General features: G+C 53.0%; 6 protein-coding genes across 6 annotated transcripts; 3 read left to right on the forward strand and 3 right to left on the reverse strand.

Moving 5' to 3' along the window:
* Positions 1-10: 10 nt before the first annotated feature.
* On the forward strand, positions 11-1,268 carry BO88DRAFT_328807 (uncharacterized protein; the record flags this gene model as incomplete). The annotated part of the gene is made up of 3 exons (XM_025702574.1): positions 11-242; positions 335-816; positions 1,029-1,268. Coding segments are annotated over 3 exons (954 nt in total), but the record flags the coding sequence as incomplete, so codon positions are not given.
* A 1,001-nt stretch (positions 1,269-2,269) lies between these two features.
* On the forward strand, positions 2,270-5,253 carry BO88DRAFT_410442 (lipase/esterase family protein; the record flags this gene model as incomplete). The annotated part of the gene is made up of 5 exons (XM_025708002.1): positions 2,270-2,367; positions 2,403-2,930; positions 2,981-3,016; positions 3,082-3,183; positions 3,228-5,253. The coding sequence occupies 5 exons, from the start codon at positions 2,270-2,272 to the stop codon at positions 5,251-5,253; spliced, it is 2,790 nt and encodes a 929-aa protein (XP_025568932.1).
* Positions 5,254-5,568: 315 nt separating this feature from the next.
* Positions 5,569-6,780, reverse strand: BO88DRAFT_356176 (Mrp/NBP35 family ATP-binding protein; the record flags this gene model as incomplete). Its single annotated transcript, XM_025703724.1, has 4 exons — positions 6,683-6,780; positions 6,491-6,626; positions 6,302-6,421; positions 5,569-6,233 (listed from the first exon to the last, which is right to left on the reverse strand). Exons 1-4 carry the CDS (start codon positions 6,737-6,739, stop codon positions 5,569-5,571), a joined length of 978 nt encoding a protein of 325 aa, XP_025568933.1. The 5' UTR covers positions 6,740-6,780.
* A 226-nt stretch (positions 6,781-7,006) lies between these two features.
* BO88DRAFT_400754 (AATF family protein) lies at positions 7,007-9,163 on the forward strand. The gene is made up of 3 exons (XM_025705669.1): positions 7,007-7,115; positions 7,198-7,303; positions 7,387-9,163. The coding sequence occupies exons 1-3, from the start codon at positions 7,058-7,060 to the stop codon at positions 8,903-8,905; spliced, it is 1,683 nt and encodes a 560-aa protein (XP_025568934.1). The 5' UTR covers positions 7,007-7,057; the 3' UTR covers positions 8,906-9,163.
* Positions 8,984-10,336, reverse strand: BO88DRAFT_400756 (uncharacterized protein). The gene has a single exon (XM_025705670.1). The coding sequence runs from the start codon at positions 10,119-10,121 to the stop codon at positions 9,378-9,380; it is 744 nt and encodes a 247-aa protein (XP_025568935.1). The 5' UTR covers positions 10,122-10,336; the 3' UTR covers positions 8,984-9,377.
* A 288-nt stretch (positions 10,337-10,624) lies between these two features.
* BO88DRAFT_400758 (uncharacterized protein) lies at positions 10,625-10,974 on the reverse strand. Its single transcript, XM_025705671.1, has one exon. The coding sequence runs from the start codon at positions 10,958-10,960 to the stop codon at positions 10,796-10,798; it is 165 nt and encodes a 54-aa protein (XP_025568936.1). The 5' UTR covers positions 10,961-10,974; the 3' UTR covers positions 10,625-10,795.
* Positions 10,975-10,996: the final 22 nt, after the last annotated feature.

The following is a 10,996-nucleotide window of genomic DNA, read 5'->3' on the forward strand; positions in this document are numbered from 1 at the left end:
GGAAAGAGGCCAGGAATACCAATGTGACAATGAGGATGAAGCCTGTGCCAACCTCGGTATCAAGAAGGAGAACCCCCGACTCGGAGGCATGATCCGAGGGACTGCATTGATGTTTTGGCAGCCCGTTTGTATAAACCGTATTATGGAGATAATGGCCCTGGGCCTAGTCCTAGGCGCAATAATCGCTGATGTTGTGGGCGTGGGTAAAACATGGGAGGCTGTTGGCTTCCTGCTACATGTGAGTACCCTATCAGAACCCCCCGAAAGGCTTTTGCAGCTCATGCAAGAGTATAGAATCCGAACCAATGGAAGGAGAAACTTCACGCCGCCACAGAAAATGGCACGGAGCCATCAATAGGCCATCCGACTCTTATCGTTGTTCCGCCCCATCTCATAGATCAGTGGGTGGACGAGATCAGCTCCATCACAGACAGTTTCAACATCCTGCTGTATTACGGAGACGGCCGCCGACAAGGCGCAGAATTTATCAAAGACAACCTTACCCACAAGCACTCGATATTCACAGGTGGAATTGAGAGTGCCTGGACCATCATCATTACATCGTACCAGACGCTCGAGAGCCGACATGGTCCGCAAGCCGTCAAGGCATGGTGCGCCAAGACAAAGCGTGAATATGATTCATCGAATCCAAGAATGCCCATCAGCTTCCCCCATCACCTGAGTGGCCTCTTTGCGATTGCTATCTTTGACGAGGCACACATGCTGCGCAATCCCCTGTCAGGTTTGTCCCTGGCATGTGCTTGGCTGAACGCCGGATTCAGACTGCTACTCACCGCGACCCCGTTTTATAATGGTGTAAGAGACTTTTTAGGATACAAAAACCTCTTGCTCTGTTCTCGCACAGGCGTGCATATTTCGATGAGCAATGCAGGGGCGACCGCAGTTGCGGACGCCTCACCCGGTTCTGAGGACGAAAAATTGCTCTGCAGTCAGCAATTTCTGGCCAAGCATATCTTGAAGATCCTGAAAAGTTTCCACTACCTGATCTAGATCTACTTGATCTTCAGTGGACGTTACATCGGCTTGGTGCAATGTGTGCCGCGGCAGGCTGGCAACCAGCTGATCAAGCAGATTATGATGATGGTGGGAATGACTTTCTTCCTGAGAAACTTGTGGAAACGTGCACACCCATTTCACAACGGACTGGTACGTCGCAGAAACAAGAGACCAAGCAGGCCTACTTCAAGGATGTGATCGAAGATGCAGTCAATTCATGGAACCTCCACTGTGGGCACTGGTGTATTTGACCTTATTTCGCGTATTCATGTTTGTCATCATTTACAATATCCCAGTACCAATTCAAATAACATGTTGTCTTATTGTAGTTGTAAGTAGCAACTGTAAATTAATCAATAAATAACTAGTACTACGAGTAGAGAACCCTGTGAAAGGCTTTTGCAGGACCTTCTTAGAAGCATTAAGTAATAATACTAGGACCATCAATACTAAGATGATAACATCGTATCGCTGATTTGATCTGTCTCCACGTCTGTAACAGTATTCGGTTCTAGGAACATATACTTCAGTCAAGATAGTACTACTAGTGTTGATGTAGTACTACTCAGAGCTTTGTTAGCTTTCATGGAAATGAGTCTCTTTGCCAGTACTAGTACTATGATATATATATTCCTAGTCAACGCCACTACCAGCAGGCTGCGCAGTGGAGAGAATGGGCAGACTGAGGCTGAGAGAAAATCCACAGTGCAGACTTGGCTTGCTGCTGCAACGCGTGGCGCTTGGCAGCAGCTAAAGATGCACATCCGTTGGCAAAAGAAACAAGTCATCGACCGGCAGTTGAGTGGCGGTGATTGATTGAACTGATTGGGGCTGCCAGGGACGGGGGTCCCATGACATCACCGCCGACCGGTCGGGATCTTTTGAAGAGAGTTTGGATAACCCTCTCCACTTCTCTTCTTCTACTTACTTTGACTATCAATGCAATGACGATGCAGTGCCCAATGACATGTGGCAATCGCTTCGTGTTCCTGTCCCTTTCCTCTCCTTTATCTTTCTCTTAATCTCGCTCTCTCTCCTCCCTCTTTCGCTGCATGCACGCTCGTTCCACCTCCCACCCCCCTTTCTTTCCCCCTTCATTCTTTTGACCCGCTCGCGTCCTCCACTCTAAATCTTCATCTTTTATCCTCCCTTCTTTACTATTGTTGTCTCCTGCAATTATCTTTTCTTCTCTTATACTTGGCTTTTCGAGCCATGTGTCCTGGTCGACTGTTCCCCCCTCTAGACTAGTACAATGCCACTCAACACCTTTGCCCTGAGTGTGGCCCTCACTCCGGCCGTCCTCCAGACCCTGATCTCGCATGTGGGTCGCCCTGCCGCTGTCACTTCACTGTTCTATCCCCATTTTGTTTGATCTTGGGTCATAGTTCATGGACCTTGACTCTGACATTGACCCTGATCCTCTATCTCCAGTATATTCATCGCAAATCGCTTCGTCAGAAGCCCAACGTCCACGTCACCTACGATGAAGCAATCCGCATCCTGCGTGAATTCCTGGTCTATGCCTCCAAGCATCCCGTCGAGGATCTCCAGGCCTTCACCTGCCAAAAGGTGCCCGCGCCCCATTGGGTGAAACTACAAAGCGTGACTGTGTCGGAAGAATACCTCGCGTCAGCGGCCAAGGCCATCAACCAACAGTTGGGCCCCAAGGGCATCGCGCGGGTAGGAGGGAGTGAGTGGTGGCAATGGCGTGGACCTGCCGAGGACCTCAAGGGAGAGTGGATCGAGATGAAGGATGATTACAATGAGCGGAAGCAGACCAGTCGCGATCATCCGAGCCAAAAGCGGATCATGCTGTATATCCACGGTGGGGCGTACTTCTTCGCTAGTCTGGATACCCATCGCTATCAGATGCAGCGACACGCTAGGAAGCTTAAGGGCCGGGTTTTTGCACGGTAAGCTTATCGCCTATCTCTCATTTGTATGCAATGCTAACTTATTGTAGTGAGTTCTGGATCTACTGGGATGCGACCCGTGGACCGTAAAAGCTAATTCCGGATTTCCAGCTAAATATCGTCTGGCGCCACAGTTTCCATTCCCGTGCAGTCTACAAGACTCGCTGGCCGCATACCTGTATCTGCTGGAGGATCATGATCCGAAAGAGATCATCTTCGCCGGCGACTCGGCCGGTGGAGGAATGGTGTTCTCGTAAGTAAAGTGTAGCGATGGAAGAGCAACACTGACACGGGTAGGATGCTGGTCATTTGTCGCGACCAAGGTCTGCCCTTGCCGGCGGGTGCTATCCTAATTTCCCCTTGGGTGGACCTCACGCATTCGTTTCCGAGCATAGTTGCGGATAACCCGGGCGATTACATTCCTCCCTATGGCTTCAGACATAAACCCTCTGCTGCATGGCCCCCGCCAAACGCGGACGAGCTGCGTGAACTCAAGAAAGGCCTCAAAAAACACCCAGCCAGCCAGAGTGAGGCTCTCAAGGCCATCCCAAATGACAGCGAGGCCGAGGAGACAGCAGCGAAGGGTTATTCAAGCCGTAAAAACAGCGCGACCGGCGCGGAACGTGCCATCGACATCGAGCACGAGACTGTTAAGGTGGTACTTGATGGGGAGACAGTGGAGGTCAAGGACCAAATCCACATGTATACTACTAACGAGCTTTTGTCTCATCCTCTCGTCTCCCCTGTCTTCCAGCCGTCACTGGGAGGTCTACCTCCATTGCTGATTCAAAGCGGAGGTGGTGAAATGCTACGAGACGAGCAGTTCTACATTGCACATAAAGCCGCCAATCCCACAGCATACCCGCCTAGTGACAAGTTCCTCGACGAGCATGATCCATCACGCGAGATTCTTCACAAATACCCAGGTACACATGTGCAGCTACAAGTCTGGGACGACCTCTGCCACGTCGCTCCCACTCTCAGCTTTACACGTCCCGCGAAGTATATGTATCGGGCGATCGCTCAATTTGGGGCCTGGGCTCTGGCATGTGCGCAGAAAGAGGAGGTGGAAATCGAAGATCAGCAGTCCGGGTCATCCAGCGAATCTGACAAACCAGGAGACGCTGCTAACGGTACCACCAACGGCACTGCAGTCGCATCGATTGGACGGGCAGGCGATCCATTACCGGCCTTCAAAGACCGCATGATCCGTCAACGAGTCGACAAACGGGGCAATATCTACCCGCTTGATCCTCCGTCTCAGTGTCCCGTCCTTCAGATCCCCAGCTCCCAAGTCGGTACCTTCAACCCCAAACTTGTTCGTGGATGGCTGGCAGAGAAGGAGGAATGGGACGAGAAGTTCGCCAAAGAAAAGCTCCGAGTTCAGCGACAGCGGATCAAGGAATTGGCGTATGGCCTTCAGACATTCAAAGACGAGTTGCCTCCCCCCAGTTCGCTCGCTGCGAGACGAAACGCCCCTGGCGTCTTGCCCTCCAAGACCGGCCGCAAGAGTTACCCCATGACAATGTGGAGCAGACTGGCGAGCAAGCAAGACGAGAGATCCATCGCAAAAGAACAGCAGAAAGGCTACGAGGTCAAGCGAAAGAGTGTCGACGCCGGGCGCGCCGGAGCATCAATGGACGAGGCCAACAGGTCCAAAGCCGAGAGCTTGCGCCCGTCCTCTCAACCGGCTCCTACGAATATCGTCATTGTTCCAACCCAATCAGAAAAAGATAGCGTAACCTCCCACAAGGCGTCAACTGACGCAGTTGATCAGCTGGGAACCTCTCCCCCGCAAGGTACAGCACTCAGCAAGTCGAGCAGCCGACTTATGTTACTCCCCGAATACGAAGGGAAGACGCTCCTTGACGAGAACGCCAGCACCAGGACACTCTTCCGTGAAGCCGGCGCCATCCCTACCACATCAGATGGCGTATGGTCACGACTACGCCAGCGGCCACTATCCCATGCTGGGTCCGGCACCATCCGCAGCGAATTCACCTCTGAGGTCCCTGAAGATAGCAGCACGATCGGTGATGAGAAGTCCCTTGCTGTGACCACCACGGGTGTCGACGAAGCCAGCACCCGCGCTGTGCTGCGCGCTGGTGGTGTGGTAGGTCTGATGAGCGATGACGGCGACTCAGCCTATCGCTCGTTTGATGCGCTGTCGACGACGGATGCCGGTGATTCTGAATCGGTACCTGGTGGTGTGAATGGTGATGCTGGAGGTGTAAATGGCACCGCTGATGTTGACAAGCACGCGCGTCCGACTATGCCGGATCGCGAGGTCTTCAAGACGGCCGAGGAGTATGTGGCTTATTGAGTTAACAGCCAGTGGAATTGTGCTGACGATATATGCCTTTTGATTTTTGCGTCTTGTCTCGCGACATGGCGATTGGCGCCTCTTCTGCAAGAGTCATGGCGAGTATATTCCACTGTTCTACCTATACTTCTGATCTATCGTTTATTGTTTGGAATACCCCGTTGTTGAATACTACAAAGACATACACCATCTTGAAATCCTGCATGACTGTACATACCGCAATCACATAACCATGAACCATAACACATTTTGGGTATAATCATACACACATACTATACATATAATCCTCACCTCCCCCTCCCCAAAGACACAAACCTACCACTCAATCCCCACCTTCTTCGCCACCTGCTCCGCAACATCCAAAAACGCCCTCCTCCTCACCCCCTCCTTACCCTCCTTTCCTTCCTCAGCAACCACACTCGGCATCCCCCGATCCGCATCCTCACAAACCCTCGCATCCAGCGGCACATCACCCAAAAACCCCACGCCCAACCTCCTACACTCCGCCTCCACCCCCCAATCCGCCCCCTCATGCACATGCTTCCCCTGCGAGAAGATCTTCGTCTGCGTCCCACACTCCGGGCACGCAAAGAACGCCATATTCCTCACCATCCCCAGCACCGGCACATCCATGCGCTGAAACATGCCGATACCACGCACTGCATCCCGCAGCGCGATATCCTGTGGCGTAGTCACGATCACGGCCCCATCAAGTATGATCTCCTGGTTGATGGTGAGTTGCACGTCGCCGGTTCCCGGGGGAAGGTCAAGGAAGAGCACGTCCAACGGACCCCAGGATACGGAGTGGAGGAGTTGATGCATTGCTTTTGTGACCATTAGGCCGCGCCACGAGATGGGGGTCGGGTCCATGGGGGGTCGTTCGGTCGGGTCGGTGGTCGGGGGTGCTTGGGTACTGGGGAGGAGGTAGCCCATTGACATGGATTTGAGGCCGTAGTTGGTTAGGGGGAGGAGGCAGTTTTCTGTCATTCCAACCGATTTATTCATTAGTTGAGGGTCCCTTATAATAGCCATAGATGGGAGAACGCACTATCGTCTAATCTAGGCTCGCCCGATAGGTTCAGCAGTGTTGGAATGGATGGGCCGAAGATATCGGTATCGAGGATGCCGGTGCGAATGCCGCGGCGGGCGAAGGCGAGAGCGAGATTGACTATCGTGATCATAGTGGCATTAGTATTTCATCTGATTGATAGAAAAGTATGCTGGTAAGAAGGCATACCCGCTATCGTCGACTTCCCCACCCCACCCTTCGCCGAAGACACAGCAATCACCTTCTTCACATCGCGGATCTTGCGCTTCTCGGGGAGCCCGCGACGACTTCGGAGAGACGGCGGCGTGCCGGAGCGAGGGAGTCCCTGGGAATACCTTATTAGTACCAATATTCTGATGTCTCAGAGGAAAGGAGAAATACTAAAGGATTCTCATGCTGCAAGCTCCGGAATGTGGAGAACAATCGTTTCCCCAACATGATGAACTCTTCCAATTCAATCAAGTTGGAAGTAGTAGTAGTTGAAGCCCGTCGTCTACTATGATTAAATGATGGAAGCTAATACTGCCAGAATAAATCTCACCGCCGGCGAAACCCACCCCATTCCATCTAACCTTTTACAGAAGGGGTAGGTAATCCCGACACCGCATCCCGAAATCTCGGGCAGAAAAAAAAAGTTGCAAAGGGAAACTAAACTAGTCTGCGGTCTTGAATTTCTTCCGTTTGGGTGATTTACTTTACTTTTTGCATTGTTTTTTTTTTTCTACACCACGGACGTGAACAGTCGCAGTCGCAGCCATGGCTCCGAAATCTCTGGCGGAACAGATGGCCGAGTTGGAGGATTTGACTCCGAGAGGTATTTACTAATTCAAATCCTGTTGATGGTGATGTTGATGTTGTTGGGGGGAACTATGTTCTGACTGTGGTGATGGTTTTAGACTACGACCCTGAGGATCTTGATCGCGGAAACCAGGATAGTGATGAGGAGGGTGCTGCTGGTGGTAAGGATGAGAATGCGGGGAGGGAGCATTATCAGGCTGTTGGGTAGGTTCTTCTTCGTTTCTCGTTTTGTTTATGGGTTGGTGTCTAGTACTCATGGGGCATGTCTAATTATTGTATCATTGCAGAAAAGCGAAACTTCGCAAGCAGGACCCCATCACCCTCGGAAAACAGTATGCTGGATCGAAAGTGAGTCGCGCGGCGTTGGAGGCTGATAGTGATGATGATCCGTTTGCGGCGCGGTCGGGTGATGAGGATGAAGACGATGACGAGGACGAGGACGAGGATGAAGATCTGGAACTGGGTAGCGATGAGGATGACGAGGACATCTCCGAGAGCGAGGAGGAGGAGCAGCGCCCGTCCAAGTCCTCAAAGAAGGGAAAGAAGCAGGTCGAGCTGGACGACATGGATACCGACGAGTCGGACGACCTTGAAGGCAGCGAGGGATCTTTCGACGAGGACGAGATGCCCTCCGACGAAGACGAGGAGGACGAAGATGAGGATGAAGATGACGACGAGGACGAAGAAGAATCAGAATCCGACTCCGAGTCCGACCCCAAATCGCGCAAACCCACCAACGACCGCGACGAACTCCGGCGCCTGATGGCAACCGACCAAAAGACCATCGCGGCGAGCATCTCCCAAGCCGCCAAAGCCGACGCCGCGAAAGGCAAAGCCGTGAAGCAACAACGCGCGACCTTCGACGCCCTCCTCAACACCCGAATCAAGCTTCAAAAGGGCCTGACAGCCATCAACCAGCTCTCCCTCGCCGCCACCTCCCCCGACGCCGACTCCGAAGAAGCCATCACCTCCGCCGAATCCGCCGCTCTGGCACTCTGGTCCACGCTCGAAGACCTGCGCGTTGCGCTCGCCGACGCCCACAACACCAACGGTAGCACAGACGAACCCAAGAAGCGCAAGCGCGTCGACACCGACACCCCCACCGCGACGCTCTGGACACGCATGACCGATCTCGAATCCGCCGCGACCACCCACCGCCGCACCATCCTCGACAAATGGTCCGCCAAAGTCCGCGGCTCGACCGCCACGACCGCCGCCAACACCCGCGGCAAGCTCATCAACCCATCTGGCTCGGGCGCGCAATCCATCACCGCCGTCCTGGACGCCCAGGTCGCGACCGAAACAGGCGACCATTCCCGCGCTGCTAAGCGTGCCCGTCAAGACACCACCACCACTGCCGCCGATGGCGCAGCAGCCACTACCCCCATCTACGACGACACCGTCTTCTACCAATCCCTACTCCGCGATCTCGTCGAGCAGCGCATGGCCTCCTCCGACGCGATCACCAACGGCCTCGATACTCTGCACATACAACTGCCGACGCGCGGCGGAGCAGCGATCCACCCTGTGACGGGGATGCGGAAGGATAAGGTCAAGCGGGATGTGGATACGCGGGCGTCGAAGGGCCGCAAGATGCGGTTCGATGTTCATGAGAAGTTGCAGAATTTCATGGCGCCGGAGGATCGTGGTAGTTGGACGAAGCATGCGCGCGAGGAGTTCTTTGCGTCGTTGTTGGGTAAGACGGCCAGTGGGTTGTTGAGGGAGGAGAGTGGGGATGAAGAGAGTGGTGCGGAGGAGAGTGAGGAGGATAGAGAGGAGGGTGGATTGAGGTTGTTTAGGAGCTAAGTAGATGCTGCTTACTTTGGGTGTATAGTATTGGTTGCTTTCTTGTTCAAGAGGTTGTTTAGTGGGGGAAAAGTGTGGAGTTGTATATAGCTTGGATTGATTACTATGTATGGTATGTGGGATTGGTACACAACAACACAACACAACAACAACAAAAGTCACAGTTTGGTTCGACTTCCCCGACATTTGTCTGCCTTCTGTTCTTCTCCCTCTTGGGGATCATCGTATCGGTCATAATTCATTAATCGTAATGCTTTGCTGGAGCGCATTAGGTAAGGTAGTGAGTATCCACATCGTCGGATATATTCTCATCCACGAACTCCCCTATCGAGCGCACAGCGCAAAGCGCAAAGCAGCAGGTCGGCACATATGCATCTCAATATGTTGACAGACAGACTAACACTCAGCACACAGCCGGACCTTCAATTCAATAAAAAAAATTATAAGCGCAGTGGTTCAGTAGGTATAGGTATCACCGCTGCGCTCCCCTCTTCGCAGGCGAATACCTCGGCAACCACCCGGCCGCCGACCCAGCAGACAGGGGTCTCTCCCACTCGAAGCTGGTCTGTCTCGGCAAACCGAGCATTTTCTCCTGTACAGCGCGCTGGAGCTTCATTTTCCTTTCCTCTTCTTCCTGGGGGGAAAGGAAGTGCGGAAAACCGTCGTAGTCGACGATGACGGCGCCGCTGACGTCGTTGTAGCCTGGGAGGGAGGAGACGGGGATGGATCTGGTGGTTGTGTCGATCATGGTTGGATCGCTTTCTTTGTCTTGTACAGGTGGTTGTTGTTTTAGGTCTTGTTGGGAGTATGTGTAAGTTGGGGGTGGTGAGGGTGGTGTTGATGTTGATTTGTCGGCTAGGTAGTACTCGGCTGGGGGGTTGATGTCTTCCCAGATGAAAGAGGCGGTTTCTTTTTCGGTGGGTGTTCCTGGTTCGGATGGTGGTGAGTGGAGGAGTGGTTTGGAGATTTCGGATGCGAATAGGTCTGGTTGTTGTGGTTGTGGTTGTGGTTGTGATGGTGAGTATGGTTGGTGGGTAGTGATAGTAGTAGTAGTAGTATTGTTGGTGTTGGGTAGTAGAGGCTCCGAGAGACTAGTCGGAGTAGTACAAGGCTTATCCATTTTACCGGCAGAGGTGCACCTGAAAAGGGACCGGAAGGATGAGAAGGGGTGGCGGCCTATTACTGGCCAGGAGGAGGTAGAGTTGTTGTCAGGCATTGATTCGATCAATGGCTAAGTAGTAGATAGAGAGAGAGATGTTATTGTTGGCAGCAGCAGCGGCAGCAGCAACAGCAGCAGGAGAGAAGGAATGGCATTAGCACTCTGCAAGATGCGGGGGAAGTGACAGTCCATTGGGCCGGGAGAGCGGGACTAGAGTTTCTTTAGTAGTTTTAGCAGTGGCCAAAAAAGATGGGGAAAAGGGAGAAGAGGAGGGGGTGTGGAAATGGGATGTGCAAATGACCTTCAGGGGTATGGAGGGAACTAACTAGTCGCATTTCGCATCTAACAAGTGAATATGCGGAGCCGTGACTCGGAACCGAGGCGGGCAAATGGATGATCAAGACTTCACGTGCCCCCCCCTGGAACCCTCTCACTTTTGACTATTGATTTCGCCCCAGCCATCAGGCGGAACTGGAAGGAGCTAGTGTTGTTGAAGGCGCTCCTGAATGATGAAAACGGAGGCGGATGCGATGCTCTCAATTCCGGCTTCCATGGTTGCATTTCCGCCTGGCTCCACGTCGAATACGCGTTATTATCCACCCGGATTAGGGCTCTGCTTGGCCTGTTACGGTGGAAATGGACGTTTTCGGGCTCCCGATAATACTCCTCCGAATGACTACCATGAGTCTTCTGGAAATACTGAAATGTGCCTCGAAGTTTCAGTCCAGGCTTCATGTTGCTTCTACTTGGACCCCATCGGAGCCGGCAATCTCCGTGGCGCGATAGTCTCTGCAGCATGCATGGGAATGGCGCCGCGTGATAGGCGAACCCATATGCAGGGTGTCCGGCGTGCACGATGTGCCATTTAGGTTTGCGATTTCAAGATCCGTTGCCATTTGTGTCATGTCTACACCGCTACAATGAGGCCCGAA

The sequence above is a fragment of the Aspergillus vadensis genome (assembly GCF_003184925.1).
Source record: "Aspergillus vadensis CBS 113365 unplaced genomic scaffold BO88scaffold_1, whole genome shotgun sequence".
In the NCBI taxonomy this organism is placed as follows: Eukaryota; Fungi; Ascomycota; class Eurotiomycetes; order Eurotiales; family Aspergillaceae; genus Aspergillus; species Aspergillus vadensis.